This window comes from Trachemys scripta, chromosome 6, assembly GCF_013100865.1.
Source record: "Trachemys scripta elegans isolate TJP31775 chromosome 6, CAS_Tse_1.0, whole genome shotgun sequence".
In the NCBI taxonomy this organism is placed as follows: domain Eukaryota; kingdom Metazoa; phylum Chordata; order Testudines; family Emydidae; genus Trachemys; species Trachemys scripta.
Window position 1 is genome coordinate 37,567,972 of NC_048303.1, and position 21,261 is coordinate 37,589,232.

General features: G+C 41.2%; 1 protein-coding gene across 2 annotated transcripts in view; it reads left to right on the forward strand.

Moving 5' to 3' along the window:
- Positions 1-19,248, forward strand: part of RGS7BP (regulator of G protein signaling 7 binding protein) — a 75,156-nt gene extending 55,908 nt beyond the window's left edge. Inside the window, exons 4-6 of one of the 2 annotated variants that reach the window (XM_034774593.1) lie at positions 11,672-11,819; positions 13,391-13,461; positions 18,224-19,248. In XM_034774593.1, the coding sequence (XP_034630484.1) occupies positions 11,672-11,819; positions 13,391-13,461; positions 18,224-18,315 (311 nt within the window). In that variant the 3' untranslated portion in view covers positions 18,316-19,248. Of the gene's footprint in view, positions 1-11,671; positions 11,820-13,390; positions 13,466-18,223 lie in introns of those variants that run through there. The other variant, XM_034774595.1, reaches the window with a different exon arrangement.
- The last annotated feature ends 2,013 nt before the right edge of the window (positions 19,249-21,261 follow it).

Here is a 21,261-nt window from a genome sequence, read left to right on the forward strand (position 1 = left end):
GTAAGAGTACTTATACAAAAACAATTCTTAACACAGCCAAATGGCCCTGAATTCTTAATTCTATTTCCTAAAATGTGAAGGGTCTCAACACTCCAATGAAAAAGAACAAAAGTGTACTAATTTTTAATGAAAGCAAAGGAAGACACTGCTTTTGAAGGAGACACACTTGACCACAAATGAGGCTGCTAAATTAGAGCATGACTGGGTAGGAAAAGCAGCGTCTTGTGCTTTCTCTAGATCTAGAGGCGGAGCCAACTTCTTCCATAAAGCACTAGCAATAACAATTTCTGAGTGAATTTCAGACGTTCAGGGCAGATTTTTAATCCTTAAAGTCACCTAGTCACTGCTTATATTAATGGGCCTAAGCTTGATGATCCTGAAACCTTTCATAGGTTTTTTACTAAGTTATATGGAGAACCCCATATTCCTACTGTGATTGCTGGAGATTTTAATTATCCTTTTATGGACAAATCTTGGCATAAGCCAGCAAAACTAGAATGGCTCTGGAGTTGTACTTTAAAGATCTGGGACCATGTGATGTCTGGAGACTTATACTTCCAATGAGTAGGAACTATTCATACTTTTCTCCAATACCTGGGTCCTATCCTCCTATAGATTGTTTTGCTCTCCAGTGACATGGTTAATTCTGTAACTGACTCCTCCATTAATACAATTGCTGACTTTGTTCATGCCCCTGTAATTCTTCAAATAGCAACAGACCCGGGTGAGAAACAGCCAGGTAAATGGAGATTTAATTCTTCACATTCATTAGATCCTCATTTCAAAATATATATTGAAAAGGGGAAGTTGGCCTGTTCCTGGAGACAAACCAACCTTCAACAACTTCTAGCAGGTTAATGTGGGAGATACTCAAGGCCTATTTGAGAGGTAGAATTATAAGTTTTGCATCAACCAAGAAGAGACAGAAAATATGAAAAAAAAAGTAAAAGAGCTTGATTTGTCTTAAGCCATAGCCCCATTTCCAGATTTGCTTAAATCCGTGATTAATTGTAGATCTGAACTCAGTAAGATGTACTCAGCGCAGGCTCAATTTGCCCTATTTCTACTCAGGCAGGACTTATGTGAATTGGGTAGAAAACTTGATAAGCTGCTGGTGTACCACCCAAGACAAAATAACTCTGCATGTAGAATCATGGTCTTCCATGATAACCATGGTAAATTATGTACATCACCTAAAGAACTCTTTATTAATATCATTAATTTCTATGAAGATCTGTACAAATTGGACACAAAGTCCCCCACAGGTGCTTTGGATCAATTATTTTTAAATACTACATTACTGCAGCTCAGTGTAGAAACCTTGACACACCACTAACAGAGGATGAGTTAATTGAGGCCATTAAGAATAAGAAAGCAAGGAAAGCCCCCAGGCCAGATGGCTTCTCTGCCAAATTCTATAGACACTTCCTTGACCTCCTGTCTGACAAAATGCTTAAGATGTTTCATGAGTCACTCCCAGAGTGCACCTTTCCCTCTACGCTGTGGGAAGCCCTAATATCAGTTATTACTAAACCAGGAAGAGACACTACACTTTGTTCCAATTATAAGCCAATTTCACTCATTAATAGTGATGTCAACATATTGGTAAAAGTTCTGGCAATGAGATTGGAGAAGGTTTGGGGATCTATCGTACACCAAATCAAGTGGGATTTGTCAGAAGCTATCATGGCTCTGATAACCTTTGACAACTTATTGATGTAATAGTAGTGAAATATGATGACTCTGAACCGTAAGCCATATAAGCCTTAGATGCAGAAAAGGCTTTTGATAGAGTGGATGGAGGTATGTTTTATACCTTACAAAAATTTGTATTTGGGCACATCTTTATTTCCTGGATTCAATGGTTATATTCTCACCCAACCTCTCACATCACAACCAACAACGTGACCTCAGATATCATCAGCCTCTTCCAGGTTACTCAGCAAGGGTGCCCACTGTTGCCATTACTTTTTGATTTGGCTCTTGAGCCCCAGCAGTAGGTTTATGGGCTCATCCAGTTATCGGAGGCATTCAGGTTCGTTCCATGGAGTATAAATTGATGTTATAAACAGACAAGGCCCTTTTGTATATACCCAAGCCAGAAACCACTATTCCAGCCTTCCTATTACTAATTCAAAACAATATTTGGTGGTGACTATCATAGCTAAGAGGTGCCAATTTCATCCTCAGTGTCATGTAAAAGGACCTCTCTAGGGTAGCCCAGACTGTCAAACTGGGGGCAGGGGGAAAACTGTAATTTATAAGAATTGACTGAGCAAGGGCATCATATGGATTTCCTAATTAGTCAAGAATGAGGGCTTTGTCTTATTTCTAACACTAAAGCAACATGGTGACCTGATCTCAGCGGAGTGGCAGTACTTACAACTAAAACACTTACTAATATATCAATTTGGTCCAGATGCTGTAGGACTGCCAGAGTACGTCTATACACATATGGGGGTAGATGTTGTGGCTTGGCCTAGAGCTTGGGCTCTGAAGACTAAGGAGGTGATTGAAGTTGCAGCTCAGGCTTTGAAGCCCAAAGTGTTATCTACACACCTAGGTTTAGCGTGGTGATCTGAGCCCTGTGACCCTGCGTTTGTCCACCTGGCTGGGAGGCTCACTGCCACTGACAGTGTAAACATACCCCTAGAACTACTGGTAACCTTGGGAATGCTTCATAAAGTGTGGAAAGGGGACTTCACACAGCCATTAAAGGAACCCCAATGGCAGCACACGTTACAGAATGTTAAAAATGCTTCTGTGGATCTGAGGCTATGCCTGATACAGCAAAAGATTCTATTTAATATATATTGGACACCACACAGGTTGTACAAGAGGGGGGTCCTGTCCTCTGATGTTTGTTGCTGCTGTAATAAAGAAAAAACTCCCCTGATACACATGTTATGGGACTATTCAACAGGCAGCTGTTGAAAGAGATGGACATGAATGAAAACAATGCTTGGCTTCAGCAACTCAACCTCAGCTGAAAATGATATCTTAGGTTAGGTATCTACTATGCTGGTTCTTGAGGGCCTCAGTGATTACATGATTTTACAAAAATGGAAGAGTAGGCTTATACCCAGAATAGAGCAGGGGTGTTCAGATCTGTCTGAGTTGGCAGCAAAAGAAAAAATAGCTTATCAACAGAGAAAAATTATATGAATTCAAAGAAATTTGAACTCTGTTTCTTGATACATTTGGATAAGGAATGCTGAGATAGCTCAAATAATGCCAGACTTCCATTCTAACTGTTCGTTCTGCTTTTTCCCCTCCCACTTCCCTCCCCTAGGCTCCTCCTTCCCTTTTTTTTGGGGGGGGGGGCTACTTGTGTCTGTCTTTTTTTATTATTGTTGTTGCTCCCAACCCAACATGTTATGTCTGTGTAATATTGTCTGGTTTTGTATTGTCCAGTCTTGCAGCTTTGACAAGTCTTAAAGATGCATGATTTTATTGGCGATCCTGTGAAATGCATGGATTTTGGTAACATATATAAGCTCTAAGACCTTTTTGTATTTTAGATTCTTGATTTCTTTATGAAAATTAATTTTTTAAAAAATCACTTAAGAGTGCACGAATTTAGCCACATAACTCACTAAGTTAAACAGGTTAATGCCTTTGAAGGCAGCACCATCTAGCAAATAAAGCACTGGACCTGGTCAAGAGTCCTGGGTCCTATTCCTACCTCTCTCATGGACTTGCTGTGTAACTTTGGTCAAGTCACTTCATTTCTGTTGGATCAACCATATCTTTGTCTATTTAGACTGCAAGCTCTTTGGGGCAAACGTGTAGAACTATACCACAATGTAGGACCTGCTCTCGGCCGGAATCTCTAGCTACTGCTCGGATATAAATAATAACCCTAAAGCAGTGAACTGAAATTTCTTTGCAAGCTGATTTAGTAAGAAACACAGGAACAAACATTGTATGCCTCTTATAAAGATCATCTCTAAAGACCTCAGGGAATACTGTCAAACCCAGGCCTCAAGCACGAGAACATGTCTTAATGTTTAGTGGGAAGCTAAGTAATGTGGAAATACTCAGGGCTAGCTTAGGAACCGCTCTGCAGCATTTACAAAATTCACATCAGCTTCCTGTAAACAAAAAAGGCCTCGTTTTACTAATCTCTCTGCATGTTTTATTGACCCCGCAAATGATGCTTTGTAATAATTTCTGCCAAGTGTGAGCAGACCTCGAGTTAGTCAATTAACCACTTGAAGGTGCTGTAGAAATAGTTTGCTTCTGAGACACTCCAGACAGATCATTTGGAGTGATGGCTGTTTGTAAATGAATATTGACTGTATCCAAATCCACCAGTAATTAAACCAATCATTATCATTAAATTATAACACTTTGTCAAATGTCAGTGAATTCTGTCACAAATATTTGTTGTTTGCAATGTTGTTGCTCCCAGGATATTAGAGAGACAAGGTGCATGAAGTAATATCTTTTACTGGACCAACTTCTGTTAATGAGAGAGACAAGCTTTCGAGCTACACTGAGTTAGTCTTCAGGTCTGGGAAAGGTAGTCCGAGGCCAGTTCTACACTAGGAAATTGAATCAGTATAACTACGTCGCTCAGTGGTGTGAAAAATCCACACCCCTGAGCAACGCAGTTAAACCAACCTAGATTGACGGGAGAATTCTCCCATTGGCGTAGGTACTCCACCTCCTTGAGAGGCGGTAGCTACGCTGACAGAGAAGCCCTCTCATCTGCATAGATAGCCTCTTCAGTGAAGCGCTACAGTGGCACAGCTGCTTGCTGTACTGTCTTAAGTGTAGACCTGCCCAGAGTGTCACAGCTAAATACAAGGTGGAACAGATTGCTTAGCATAAGGAGTTGAAACATGTTTCAAGAGATCATTTGTGGTGAAATGGGGAGTTAACACACCTGCAGTCATAGGACAAAGGAGGGTTAGTAGATTTATACAATCTGTTCTATCTTGTATTTAGCTGTAACACTGAGTGCCTTTCCCAGACCTGAAGAAGAGCTCTGTGTAAGCTTAAAAGCTTGTCTCTTTCACCTACAGAAGTTGGTCCAATAAAAGATCTCACCCACCTCACAAATATTTGTTAGCATCCCAGAGTATGCACAAATACACTGAAATCCTGTAGGTTGTATCAACAGCAAATAATTTTTTTTTGGGGGGGGGGGGGGGGGATAGCTCAGTGGTTTGAGCATTGGCCTGCTAAACCCAGGGTTGTGAGTTCAATCCTTGAGGGGGCCACTTGGGGATCTGGGGCAAAATCAAGTACTTGGTCCTGCTAGTGAAGGCAGGGGGCTGGACTCGATGACCTTTCAAGGTCCCTTCCAGTTCTAGGAGATGGGATATCTCCATTTATTTATTTATTTATTTAAATTGATTTGGGACTATAATAGTGACTGATAAAATAAAATAGCTCTGCTGACTCACATTTTCATAGTAATAAGTCCAATGACAAGTAAGGATGCTAGGTGATTTTATTACATTTAAATACCAGTTGCACAGTGATGGGGTTACTTGGAAATCATGTTAATGAATGAAATAATTTTTAGTCTCTGCAATCTCAATTAGATCATTTTTAGTCACCGAGCACGAGAGTCATTATTTTACACTGGAGTTTCAGATTGGTGTGACATTTTATGAACTCAGCTACATTTATAACAAGAAATATTTGCCCTTTTTATGGCAATTCATAGAAAGCAAACTCTCATTCTTTCATCACTTTGTCCATAGATGTTCACATTTTGCCACCGGAACATATAATAATAAATGTTCTGCTAATAAAACGTTCTTCCCATGTATTTTAGCTTAACCTTGTTCAGAATCAAATTGCTCTAAATAAGTGAGGATCCTCTTGCACCAAGCAACTGTGAAAAAAGTGTTATAACTACTGAATTGACAGATTCTGAACTGTGGAAGTTTATAGATGGATCACCAAAGTTTAAATGCCCAAATACATAATCTACACAGAAACAAATAATTCCATGGTACCATCTGCAGATCTTAATAGCCAGTTTGCTAACATTGTTACTTATATTAGTAAACTATTAGCTTCTGGACACATGGGAGGAATGATAGGAATGTGTTTTACATCACAGAATGTTGTCATGCTTGTATACTGTGCATCACTGGAGCAAGCTAGCTCTTCTTATACAAGTGTTGGGTAAAGATGCATGCAGGAAATCAAAGAGGAAATGAGGCAGGAGTTTTGGAGGGCAAAACAGAGGGAAGGGTTTTTCCCCATAGTCTAATACACACTACATTGAAAGCCACTGTGTCAAGGAGTTAAAAGCTCCCTTTTCAGTTGTCATACATTTATACTGAAACTAAACTAAAATGTCACTGTTAATGGTAGGAAAATATCATATCCATAGCCCATTGAAGTCAGTGGGCTGTGGATCAGACAAACTGCAGCATGTTGACAGGTAAACATTCTGTGCATCTCTTCCATTACAGCATTCCACTTGATTTGTAAAGATTAGGTAACATGTAAACTTAGAGTTAGTGGGACCCCTTGGACAAAAGAACACATCATACCGCATGTACTACAGTGCAAGAGGTTGAGTAAAGGGGCTGTGGCCATCCTACCTCAGACATTATGTGCCTTCATGGGTTTTTGTTTCATGAAGTGCTTTGTCTTTAATAGTTACTGCAGTTAATACGGTCAGACTGGGCATGGGACTTGTACATTGGATTTGTCCAACTTTTCAAAAAAAAAAAAAAAAAAAAAAAAAAAGTATAATCATGCAGGGTTAAACTCTGCCCTCAGATACTCACACACAGCTCCCCCTTGATTTCAATAGGAATTCTGTATGAGTATCAGAGGTTAATATTTGGCCTGTTTCAAGGTGCACTATGCTGTCTTGCAAAATACATATACATACAAAAGGGTTCAATTCAAGTTGGGAGTCGAAGGGGAGTCTTTCATTTTTGTTTTTTCCCCTTCCAAAGTGAAATTTTATTCAATTTGCAATTTCTTAAAATGAAATGGGAATATTTTACAGCTTGTCATTATTTCAAAATGTATCCTTAACAAAAGTCTATTGCCATGACCTAAGGAAAGAGTGAATTAGATTCACAGAGTTACCTCTCTAATTAAGATTTCAGTGTGCCCCAGTGGAATAGTACAGGCGAATCAAGGGTAGAATCAGCACTCCATGTCTGTACTACAGACTTCTGCCAGCTATATTGGTAAGGGGTCTGAAGAGGTGTAGACATGGTCTTATGATACTAGTCTGCTAGGCACTTCAAGAAATACCATAGAATAGATATTTGGATTAAAAAGGAAAGAATTGAACCTAGTGCAAGAATTGTGTGCATGCATCATGGAGCAAATACACCACAAAGCTAAAGTGATGTAAATTCAGAGTGATCTAGTTACTGTATTGTATGTGCATCTCTAAATTACAGGTAAGTGTGTACCATGCACAGTACAAGAGCCTTACACATTGAACAATCCTGGCATAATTGTTTTTCCATCATGCATTTTGTATTAATAACAAATATCTTAAAATAGTACATAAAAGCCTTTGATAGCTTATAATTTAGATTAAAAAAACCTCACTGAAATCATGGCGTCTTTCTGTGTAAACTGTATTTCACTTCAAGTTTTAGGAGCATTGCAAGGATAGATTACTTAACTGATGTGCTATGATCTCATTGCCATTACTCTATTTCAGTGGTTTTCAACCTGTGGTCCACGGACCCCGAGGGGTCTGCAGACTATGTCTAAGATTTCTAAATGGGTCCGCACCTCTATTTGAAAATTTTTAGTGGTCCGCAAATGAAAAAAGGTTGAAAACCACTGCTCTATTTGAAAACTGGTATGAGAAAGAAGGACAAACTGTGAGAGAAAAGAGAAGTACAATACATGTGAGGAGAAATAAGCACTTTAATACACTGAACTCTCCTTGGGAAAGAAGAGAAAACGGGTCAAAGGCAAGTTTGGAAGGGGAGCATATGATCCCCACTCTAGCCCTATGGAAATTCCCTAGAAAACAACCGTTTTTACTGTTTTTTCCTAATTATTGTTTCCATTGAGACATCCACTCATTCTTCAGAGATCCCAGGGGCAGCCACAGCCAAGGGAGTCCCTGGCATTGCATCATAGTGTCATGGTACCAGGGAACAGGAGTTTGGAAGGAGTGGTAGGCCAGCACAGAGGCTCCACCATATTCCAAGGCTATGCTGGATTTGGGGGTAGACCCCAGGACCTAACTCACAGGTTTAAGCCTGTGACCAAGACGTTTTTCAGAGGCTTTATTATTAACAGACTCCAAGTTATTTTTCAAGTGATTCAGCAGGCACCCTGAATTTCAAGGAGGTCTTCATGAATCAGTTACGATCCAACAATATTACTAGTGAACAGATCCTTCCAGCCAAAGAGAGCTTGGTACGTACCATTCATACTGCCAAAATTCTACAAGACTGCCTTTGTGCTGACAAAAAAAAAATTACAGGCACTGCACGTCTGTCCTTTGGAAGAGGAAATAATAATCCCTGTTTTAAAACCATAGCACTTTAAAGTAATGGTAAAATTAATCAGCACCAAATTATTACACTACTTTGTATTTCTATAGCACCAGTGACAAGTTGGGTCGCTTTCAAGAGCAATCCTAGTTCATAGAAAGGTGATAAGTGTGTAACATGAAAGCTGTATATTGTGTAATGAGCTGGTATAACTCACTGCTCTTTCCAGTACAGCAAGTAAAATAGCCAAGAGGACAAGACAGATAAGCAATTAAGGTTTCACACTGAGGTCTCTGATAAGACAATGACAAATGATCTGGAAAAATGGGTAAACAGCAAGATGGCAAAGTTTGCTGATGATATAAAATTACTCAAGACAGTTAAGTCCAAAGCAGACTGTGAAGTGTTACAACAGGATCTCACAAAACTGGGTAACAAAATGGCAGAGGAAATTCAAGACTGATCAATGCAAAGTACTGCATATTGGGTAACTATACATACAAATAATGGGGTCTAAATTAACTGTTACCACTCAAGAAAGATCTTGGAGGCATTGTGGACAGTTCTCTGAAAACATCCGCTCAATGTGCAGCGGCAGTTAAAAAAAAAAGGCTAATAATGTTAGGAACCAATAGGAAAAGGATAGATAAGTAAATATCATAATGCCATTATATAAATCCCTGGTATGCCCACACTTTGAATACTGTGTGCAGTTCTGGTCACCCCATCTCAAAAAAGATACATTTAGAAATGGAAAAGGTACAGAGAAGGGCAACAAAAATGATTTAGGGTATGGAAGTTTCCATATGAGGAGAGATTAAAAAGACTGGGACTTTTCAGCTTGGAAAGAAACAACTAAGGGGGTATATGAGAGAGGTCTATAAAATCATGACTGGTGTGGAAAAAGTGAATAAGAAAGTCTTATTTACCCCTTCATTAACACAAGAACCATGGGTCACCCAATGAAATTAATAGGCAGCAGGTTTAAAAACAAACCAAAGGAAGTACTTCACACAGTCAACCTGTGGGGCTTGTTGCCAGGGATGTTGTGAAAGATAAAACTATAACAGGGTTTAAAAAACGAATTAAAAAAATTCAAGGAGGATAGGTCCATCAACGGCTATTAGCCAAGATGGTCAGGGATGCAACCCCATGCTCTGGGTGTCCTAAAGCCTCTGACTGCCAAAAGCTGGGAGTGGATGACAAGAGATGGATCACTTGATAACTGCCCTGTTCTTGTCATTCCCTCTGAAGCACCTGGCATTGGCCACTGTCAAAGACAGGATACTGGGCTAGATGGACCATTGGTCTGACCAGTGTGACCGTTCTTATGTTCTAACTGTGATGTATAATTGGGAGGAGGTGATACTAAAGCTAAAGCACAGAAGGAGATCACCCAGGAGGAGGGTTTGATTGACTCTTTGTTAAGCGGCGGGTGAGGAGGGGAGACAGAGATGGAGCAGCACTTTAGTCTGGAGTTCAAAAGGAGACTCCATGAGAGATGAGAAGTGGAGCTGTTCCCTGTGGTCAAGGATACCTGAGGTGAGTGAGAGGTTTTTAAAATATATATATATATATATGGAAGTTTGATTCCCAGGATCTCTAGCAAACTGCCAGGCTGAGAACATGCAAACAGCTCTAATGACCTGAGAGGCTGGATGATGGAAATAAACAAGCAGTTTCTTCTATGCTGTAATTACACAGATCAGGTTTAGCTAGGTGATTTCTGGCCAAGTTTAAAGATTAGATAGGCATTCAGACCACAGATTTTGTTTTTAATATTAATTTATCTCTATTTGTAATAAACCTTGCTTAATAAGAGCTTTTTGGTCATAGATTGTTTGGGCAAATTCATGAGGTCCATCTAGAAAGGTAAACAAACTTGAACCTCTAAGGAAGCAAAAAGAACAGGAGTACTTGTGGCACCTTAGAGACTAAGGAAGGTGTCTGGAACCCCACTCTGAAATTTCTCAGTTCAGATGGCACACACAAAAGAAATCCATCCCATCAGATGCCTAGTGCCAGGGCTACACTGGTTACCACAGAGTAGAGTGACCAGATAGTAAGTGTGAAAAATCAGGACGGGGGGGGAGGCGGGGGGGGGAATAGGCACCTATATAAAACAAAGCCCCAAATATCGGGACTGTCCCTATAAAATTGGGACATCTAGTCACCCTACCACAGAGGAATCGCCCAAGGGCCATGGACTAGAACCTTGTCAGGGCACCAGCTAATCCCATCAACTCTAATTCCTTTACAGTCACCATCACCATGGTCCAGGCCCAACATCTCCTTTTCTCCCACACAAATGCCCTTAGGACCTGGCTATCAGCCCTCAACCACTCAGCTCTAACACCTCCTTTTATTTCATTGTAGTACGTATGAATCACAAACGTGGTGCATTATTTGGAATCTGCTGCATTTTGGGTTGTGAATGTTGGCAGGTGTGTAGTGCTATTAAAACTTGACAAGTACAGAACTTCACATTTTGTCCTACTTTTTCAGCACAGCATTCTACTACTAACTAGGATATGTGCATTGTGCTGTCCATTGATGTGAGAGTTTTTGAAGTCATTTTCAGTAGATGCACTACAGTTCACTGGTTTTTGTTCCATGTTGCCCTTTTGCCCCTGACACAGATTTTATACAATTAAGCAAAATGTTTAGCTCCACACTCCTCTCTTTGACCTCACTCCTGCTGTTGCTGCTTGGCATACGTAATGCAGTGGCCAAGCAGCAGAGCTCTTAGGCCTTGGCTACACTTACCAGCTAGTTCGACGGCTGGAAATCGAAGTTCTGGGTTCGACTTATCGCGTCTAGTCTGGACGCGATAAGTCGAACCCGGAAGTGCTTGCCGTCGACTGCGGTACTCCAGCTCGGCGAGAGGAGTACCGCGGAGTCGACGGGGGAGCCTGCCTGCCGCGTGTGGACCAAGGTAAGTTCGAACTAAGGTACTTCGACTTCAGCTACGTTATTCACGTAGCTGAAGTTGCGTACCTTAGTTCGAATTGGGGGGGGTAGTGTAGACCAAGCCTTATTAGCAGATGGACAAGTTGCCATCCATTCCCTGTCCTGCTCGCTTTTCACGTGGAGTTTGGGTTCATAACTCTCTGCACTGGTGCTGTGCATGATCAGGTCCAAAACACCACATTTCAGTCTTTGTATAAGCTGTGTTTAAATAACAGGGATATGTTTTGTTTTGTCTTAACATTTTAAAGGAAAAGAGCCGTGTGCAACACCCAAGATCCTAGACAATAAAATGGAGGAGAGTTCAGAAGTACCTATTTTAGAAGACACATCATCTTCACCAATAGATATTCAACAGCATTCATGGCAGGTTTCCACCTATATTGAAAACACTGAAAGGTATGTGTAGCCTTTATTCCTAAATACTGGAATTTAGGCCTAATGCTTTATTCAGCCTTTTCCACATAGGCAATCAACATTGTTACTTGTATCAGGACATTAAAAAGGCATTTTAACATTTCTTCAGGACAATATACATGACAGTAACTTCTAAATCAGTGGGTACAGTGGTGGGCCAGGAATGAAATATTTGATTTAGCTGAGTACCACTGGATGCCACTGTCAAAGCACGAAGAAACTACAGAGATAAATTTGCAGAACAGAGATAATAAGACTGATTTTCATTCTAATTTTAACCAGGCCTCTGCTTTTGTATTCCAAATTACCTGGTCTCCATTTTTGCACCTGCAAGTCAGGTATTTAGACATCCAATTGACATCAGTTGTGTGCCTGCCAATAATTCTGAATGTGTGGACATAAACAAGTATATACCAAACTGAACTCCTTTAATCCTCTGGCTATGCAGGTGCAAGTTGAAGCTTTTATGGCCCTTTAAAAAAAAAAATAAGTAAGAGATAACCCTGGTGGCCATTTCCATTCTTACTAAAACTGATCTATTTTCTAAGGCTTTGTGTGAGTTACCACTGAGAGCCTTAGGGCTACCATATTTCCTTGTATATAACCAAATTCTGTTCTATTAAAAGAGGAGTTGAATAAAACTGAACAATAGGAAAGACAGTTGCACTGCTCTGTTTAGGAACCATATTGTAGTATCAGGGGTATCCAAATGAATGAGGCAAGATCACACTGTCTTTCAAACCAAAAACCCTTTAGTGCAGCCTGACCCCTCACACAGTTTCTCTTTCACTTTACAAACCATGAGCCACTTTCAAAACACACACCTGTAACCTTGCTATGGGAGAGAGGAAACCCATTATAATATCAGTGGGAATTATTTAGTCTGTTTTCTCCCCTTTAACATTTTGGGCAAATCCCATGCACTTGAGAGGGGTCAGGTTGACAGGCTGGATGAAATGTTCTCTCCATCCACAAAATGGGAACTGATATAGTACGCGTGGTCCCTACAGTCATTTATTTATTACTTTTTAAACTTTGTGCTTGGTACTGTCCCAGATACAAAACACAGTCACTGTCCCAAAGAACTTACAGTCTAAGTGTTCACCATCTAGGGGCAAAGGGGTAGTGCAGCCAACACTGGTGCTGATAAATGCCAGTTGTGCTACGTATGGTGCATCTCTCCACTAGGAACTGGACTGAGCCCACCAACTCATTTTACAAAGACCATTCAACATCCAGGAAGTGGTAATTATGTCACCATCCTAGGATAAATTTGAACCAGAAAGCTGCCAATTACAATCAAATCAACCCTCCAGTTCCTCATTAAATCTAAGGGCATATTCCTCTTGTAACAAAAATAAAGAATTAGACTGGCTTTTATATTGGAGCCAACTACTTGTCCATTAGATAGATCCAAAAGAGCTTGTTCATCCCATTTTGAGTTTATTATCTTTCGTTATTTCAGTGTATTGTACTATTCCTACAACCCCCAAAAGCAGAAAATAGGTTATTTGAAGTCTCCATTCTATCTATTTTACTTTTAATTTCCACAGAGACATGAGAGAAATGAAAAACCTTTTAAGCAAACTCAGGGAGACTATGCCTTTACCATTGAAAAATCAAGGTGAGTCTTGCTTTTTCTTTATCTAATGTAAATTAAGGCATTCAAGTGTTTTGGCTCAGTTTATATCAGAAAAAGCTACATTTTTTCAAGATATTATTAAAAAAATATTCTGGGTAAGTCCTGGCCCCACTGATGTCAATGACAGAACTCCCAATGACATCCATAGGGGGAGGATTTCACTCAATAGGGTTAGTCAAGCATCCTCCAACGCTAGTATATTTTGGGAATTAAAAGCTAAGTTATGTCTCCGCTGAGCAGAGCTATACTGGAGGAAGGGAAGTGGCATAATAAAATTTTATTATAAAATTTGCAAATGACAAGAAGCTCAGAGGGGTTGCAAGCGCTTAGGAGGGAAGGATTAGAATTCAAAATGACTGAGAAATTGGAGAACTGGTCTAAATTCAACAAGATGAAATTCAGTATAGACAAGTACAAAGTTCTTCACTTAGGAAGGAAAATGCACAGCTACAAAAATGGGGAGTAAATGGCTATTGGTAGTCCTTCTGAAAAAGGATCTGGGGTAATAATGGATCACAAATTGAATACTGGTCAACAATGTGATGCAGCTATGAAAAAGTTTAATAGCATTCTAGGTGTATTAACAGGAGTGTTGTATGTAAGACATGTGGGGTAAATGACCTGCTCTACTCAGCACTGGTGAGGCCTCACCTGGAGTTCTGTGTCCAATTCTGGGAGCCACACTTCAGGAAAGATGAAGATAAACCGGAGAGTGTCCAAAAGGAGAGCAACAGAAATGAAAAAAGGTTTATAAAACCTGACCTGTGGGGAAAGGTTAAAAAAACTGGGCATGATTAGTTTTGAGGAAAAAAAGACTGAGGGGGGACCTGGTAACAGTCTTTAAATATGTTAAGGGCTGCTATAAAGAGGACTGTGATCATTTGTGCCATAACCACTGAAGACAGAACAAGAAGTAATGGACTTAATCTGTAGCAAGAGAGATTTAGGTTAGATATTAGGAAGAACTTTATAACAATAAGGGTAGTTGAGCTTTGGAATAGGCTTCCAACAGAGATTGTGGAATCCCCTCTTTGGAGGTTTTTAAAAATGTGCTGGACGAACACCTGTCAGGGGATGGTCTCTAGACTCTCTCCAATTTTCCCTAAAAAATTAAAAGCTGGGCATATTCTTTATCATATATTATATTAGTATTTCTATAATGCTGTCAGTGTACATGGCAGCATACAACAAATAAAGTATGCTAAGCATAACAGGTCCTTGTCCCAAGGAGCTAACAGTCTAAAGGACAGCAGTTGTGAGAGAAACACAGAATGGGGAGAATACATTGCACTCCTGAAGTTTCATGGAATGGAGGGATTGCAAAGGGTTTGGAAGGAGGGGAGGAAGAAATCTCTTTGTGCATTATATAGAAGGTCATTCCAGGTAAACAGGACAGATGGTAAAAAGGTATAAGTCTGGAATGGGGCACAAAGAGAAAGAAGAAGGGGAACATGGCAAAGGAAAGACCTAGGCTGCGGAAGAGGAGAAACTTGAACTCAGTGCAGAAATAGAGGAAGACAGTTCAGAGTTCCAGGGGTGAATCCTTCCTCTGCATTCTGGCCCTTTTATATTGCTCTAGTAATCCTTCTGACAGGTGGAGTCGGGAGCAACAAGGGCTAGGTTCAATGTCTAGGGATTTCTCTTACCACAACAAAATAAAACCATCTCAAGTCCCCACCTAGTAATCTGGGAAAACTCAACACCACCACCTCAAAGGCAGTCCTTCCCCACTTGCAAGCACTGAGTATGTGTAAAACAAAATAAAACTTTTATTAAAAGGGACCCAACGTTAATTTGGGAAAACATCAGAACCACAAATCAAAAGCATGCGACCATAGGCAAACATCCACCCACAGTGTGTTCAGCAACATCATCATCTCTAGGAATTACCAGCCAGAAACAAGAACTCTCAATTGAGACCCATCAGCTCTATCATTAAACGCTAGATTCTTGGCAGCATCCACACCACCACATAGAAACACCTATCTCCACTCTCTCATCTTCATGGGGACGTGGCATCCCTACCCCATGCTTAGCAAGTGAGGTTCAGTTTAGGGTGACCCCCTCAATCAGGGGGGGGTCACATGGTATGCACAGTTCTGCTACCTTTTACTCATACAATAAGGTTAACACTTCATCTTCATTACCCCTGCATTCAAATCCTCGAGTGATTTGTAACCCCAAACCAACCCAAATTGATCATTTTGGCAAAGCAGCTCCATCTGCTGCACACGTAGGCAGAGTAGGCATGTCTGCAAATATGGTCTGCTCCTGAAGTCGTTTCCCCCAGCTCATCACAGGGGAGAGCTCATTCAGATTCTCCTTACACTCTGCATAGATGGCCTGAAGATCTTTGGTGAATGCACCAGAGGCTTTTAGGGCTGTGCATCAGGCAGACATACTTTTAAGTAGCCCAGAGGCTGCTCTAAACTATGCTGGGGGCCAGCTCCAAGATCAAGGAGGTACAATCGGCTCTTTTGCTGCTCCTACAAATATACACCATCTATGTTCAGAGCTTACTGCCCACTTCTGGGAACTGAGGTCTCAAGAGGGGACGATAGTACTGATATAGAACTTTACATCTTCAAAGTATTCTAAGATCTTTAATTAAAACTGCATTTTGAATTCATCAAAGAGGAAAAAAGGGAGAGAAGACGACCCAAAAGGAGGAGATTTAGTTAATTACCAGGGTACGAGCTAATAACTTTAATGATTAGATGTGAAATTAAGAGCATGGTTGTAAAAAAAAGTTGTGAGATGATTTGATAGTGTTGAATGAATGAATCCTTACAGGACCTGAGCCTACTCTCAGTGAAATCAATGAGAGTTTTGCCGCTGAATTCACTGAAATCAGAGTGGGCTCACAATCACTAGTCTTTTCAAGCTTAGTATAAGGCTACTAAACTTGCAGCTTTGCTTGCAGACTCATTTAAGAAGTTTTCAGATACCCAAATTTACTGTGCATGTGCAGTGGGTGAAATTTAAGAAGAAAGAGAATGTATTCTCTCAAAGGAATCATACATGCAAGACAAAGTCCATTTCTTACCCTTGTTATTACAGCTGCATATGCAGCACTCGCCCTGCAACTGGCATGTGTAATATGATCATTCTCTTCTGAGGTGGATATCAATGCTGCCCTTTGGATCACCTACCAGGCGATCCAGAAATATTTTGGACAGCAACCTATCCCCTTCCCTGCCAGAACACCTCCATTATGCACTTAGGCCCCATAGGGGCTTAGGCATTGCAACACCTAGCCTAACTTTTAGGTGCCTTTTCACCCAGGAGAATCCACAATCCCCGAGGTAGGCAACCAGGCTTCCTATGCAATGCCTGGGGAGAGTTAGACTCCTAAGAGAGGGGGCCACAAAAGCCAGCATGCTAGGTGGGGAGCCACCTAAGCTAGCCAATTGAAGATGCCAAAGAAGAGCTGTGTCTTAAGCTTCACCCCATTCAGTGAGGTAGACCCCTAAGTATGTGATGGAGGGAGGCACCTATCTCCACTTGGGATTCAAAGCTGTGAAACTTCTCCTGGAGACAGGTGCCTAAGGAGTTTCTTGCAAGAATCCTCTCATATGCAGACATCAGAGCTCGATGTCCAGGTACGGTAACCAGGGGATAAACTCTGTATCCAGGGAGGTGAGGCATGGTAAGGAGCCCTCCAGATGTCGAGCTGGGCACTCTTTCAATAGATGAGTTATTGTCTGCAACACTGCCCAACCATCACAATCTGGAGAGGAAACCAGGCCCTATAACACTATATGTTGTTATGGAGCAATGGCCATAACTCTGTAATTAGCATTTTAAGACTCAATAGATAAAACAAAACTACATTATTGGAATAAAATTGGCATAGGACAGAGTTACTACAGAGCGGCATCATCATAATTAAAGCTATGATTTTGTCAAGGATATTTTTAATGAAAGTCATGGACAGGTCACGGGCAATATATAAAAAATCATGGAAGCCGTGATCTGTCCTTGACTTTTTTACTAAAAACATCCCTGACAAAACGGGGACAAAATGGCTGGGAGGGGTCCCCCTACCGCCCTGTGGGGCTGGGAACTGCGGGGGGGGGGTGGCAGCTGTGGAGTTGTGGGGGGCCCCTGGCCACTGAGCAGCTCTGGAGTCCCTTTGCTGCTGCCACCAGCAGCTGGAAGCAGTGGAGGCCCCCCCTCCTGTGGCCACTGAGTAGCTCCGGGGTCCTTCTGCCGCTGCCACCTGGGAGCTGCAGGAGCCGGGGGCGGCTGCTCACAGCAGCAGAGCCGCTGGGCAGCTCAGGGGTTGCCGCCAGTGGCAGCAGCTGGTCAGTTGCAGGGGTCCCGCCACCCCCAGCTGCTGGGCAGCTGTGAGAGGGTCCCCTGCTTCCCCGGGGAGGCTGAGCTGCTGCTGGGTCCCCTGCTGCTGGCAGCAGCTGGTCAGCTGCCGGGGCCTCCAATGTCATGGAGATCGCTAGAAGTCCTAGATTCCTTGACTTCCGCAACCATCGTGACATAATCTTAGCCTTAATCATAATTCATAGTGTATGCTCTTTAGAAAAAGGTCTGAACTTAGATACATTTCGATTGTAAACTCTTTGGGGAAAGACCATCTTTTTAGCCTGAGTTTGTACCGTGCCTAGTACAATGGGGCCCTGGTCCACTACTGAGGCTCCCAGGTGCTACTGATATACAAATAAGTAAGCGGTTTCTTTTTTATACGCCTAATTGTATTACATTTTGTACATTACATCTTTCATTACAGATGATAGCAGCCTCCTAAACCTGACTCCTTATCCATTAGTGAGAAGACCGAAGCGACGATTCTTTGGACTGTGCTGCCTTGTCTCAAGCTAAAAAAATTCAGTACAGAAACACCAAGAAAACCATAACTTTCATGAAACCAATAGTATTTGACCTTTGAAAGGATAAGCCTTACTGCTCTTGATTATATAGCGTTTTCTACACTGCCCTATTCCTTCTCCTACCGCCCTTTTCAAAAAGGAGTTTTACAGTTCAAAGTTGTTGCTCTCAAGTACCAGAAAGAGAATAGATTTAACATTATGGTGATTTTTTTTTTTTTTTTTTTTTTTAGATTTTGTAATGACATTCCACATGTCTACTTTAAACCATTCAGTGACTAGATGCAGGAATTATGGTTACTAGCTCATCCCAAACCTTTTTTATTATACAAACTACAAAAGAAATTTTGTGTACAGTACAAAACTAGGACTATAGCTCTTACTAGGATCACATTAATAGAATATGATCAAACATTGTAAACAATCTTTAAACATAGAAAACTCTTTCAAACATCAAAACGTGTTAAACTTCTAATATTAAAAACAAACTATTGTAATAGAACATGCACAAACTCTCCTATTGCTTTTTGTGCTCTCATTCATATTTAGTCTTCCACTATATCTCAATTTAGCAAAGAACTTCACAGTAAAATCTCTTAATTTATCATACTCAAAATCATATGAAAAATATTCATATTTGTAAATACAAAGTAATCATAATATCTACATACTGTACAGCACATTTCCTTTTAAATCAATAGTGTCTGTTTCAACTTTTGGAAGAAAGGGGCAATGGAGTTAAAAGATGGTGTAGTACAATATACAATTACCCTTTAACATAAAGCAGAAAATACTTTGTTTCCATTAAAAGTTGAAGCATGGTGTCTGCACATCAACTTAGTGTTAACTCTTATAGGGCATGCCAGAATTAGCTCAGACTGTAAAATATTAGGCATTTTACATTGTTAATAAAGTTTTTTAGGTAAACTAAAAATTGTCTGCTTTCTAATTATTATATCACTAAGAAATCAATTGACTATAATGTCTCAGTAACAGTATTCACTCCATTTTCAAGACTGCTATTCTCAGAGGAAGACAACAAACTACAATCAGCCCACATATATTATTTAGACTTACAACTAGTGGCAATGTTCTGTTTTGCAGGACATAGATATCTGGGAATGATTGTCTCAGACAGAGGGAAGACAGACAAGACACCAAGAATGTGGTTTAACTAGGCCGCAACTTTATTAAGTAACATATCTGGGAACTATCCAGCAGTAACTATTCCAGGGCAGGCCATCCTTCCCTTGCAATCTGTAACACCTGGTGGAGGGCTGGTATCAGCCCCATACCACACCATACCTCCCAACAGTCCCAAATTTGTGGAACTGTCCTACTTTGACCCCTGAAGCCCCCCCGTCCCAGTTGAAGTGGCTCCTGTGGGGCTGGCTGGGCTCAACTCTCCCCTCCAGGCATTGTGACCTGGCTCCTGCTGCACAGTGCTGCTCAGGTTTGGCCCACCCCCTTCCCCACTGAGGTTAGTACTTGAACCCCACCTTGGTCCCTGACTCCCTTGGGGACAGGTCCCATCCCACTTCAGCCACTGAAAATGTGGAGGGGTGGCATAATTCCCAACAGCATTAAACAGGTGCCATCACTGTTGCTGGGACCCCCATCACCCTCTTCTCTTCTCTGGGAGATGCCTCGTCCTAATCTGTTTCCAACTGTGCTTTATCAGGAAGCTTCCTCCAGTCAAATGAATGTCTGCACTGGGCACCTGCTAATGCAACAAATGCATTTTACTGTCAAATCTACCCATTGGGACCCTGGGCTGCTGAGAGGAATTAAAAAAAAAAAAAAAACACCACATTGCTCACACCTATCTGGCAGTGCAGGAAAGATTGCTTGCCACACTTAAAAAGGTGACTAGCATGATGTCCACCAAAATCTCAAGGGAGTGGGAAGGGGTGGAGCTTTTCTTCCCAGTGCAGAATGGTGTCTCCAGGTAGGGGAAGATCTTGTTTTGATATGCAGGTTTATCCTGCACCCTTTAGTCCAAAGAATCAGCTACAGGGCCCCACTCTGACCCACAAGAAGGCTGAGTGCCTGCAAAGAGGGAGCAATCCTTAAAGGGGCTGAAGGTTTTCTTTCCCCTGCTGGCCCAGACAGTCTCCCCACCTCTGAGGCTGGGGACTGGGGGAAGAAGGTGTTCTTTGGCTACATAGCATACCCATTCACAAAATGACATGGTTGAAAACTGTGACCTGATCTGATTTTCAACCCAGATAATTACAACCCAGATAATTATCTCCCAATAAACATATTTATGGGACTCTAAGGGCTTGATTCCACTCCTATTAAAGTCAATAGTAATTAGTCCATTGAGTACACTAGCGAGGGATGACACCTTAGGTGTCATCTTAGAAAAGAGATGACTAAGGGGGGAATATGAGAGAGGTCTGTAAAATCATGAATGGAGTGGAGACAGTGAATAAGGAAGTCTTGTTTACCCATACATATAACACAAGAACCACGGGTCATGCGATGAAATTAATAGGCAGCAGGTTTAAAACAAACATAAGGAAATACTTCTGTACACAACTCACAGTCAACCTGTGGATCTGATTGCCTGGGGTTGGTGTGAAGGCCAAAAGTATACCTGGGTTCAAATATGAATTAGATAAGTTCATGGAGGATAGGTCCAACAATGGCTATTAGTCAAGATGGTCAGGGACACAACCCCATACTCTGGGTGTCCCTAAACCTCTGACTGTCAGAAACTGGGACTGGACAATGTGGGACTGACCACTCGATAAATTGCCCTGTTCTTTTCAATCCCTCTGAAGCACCTGGCATTGGCCACTGTTGGAAGACAGGATACTGGGCTAGATGGTCCATTGGTCTGACCCAGTATGACTGTTCTTATGTTCAATCTGACATCACAAAAATTAAATTCATATTACAAAATCCATTCAAAAGTTAAATAAATTAAGATGTC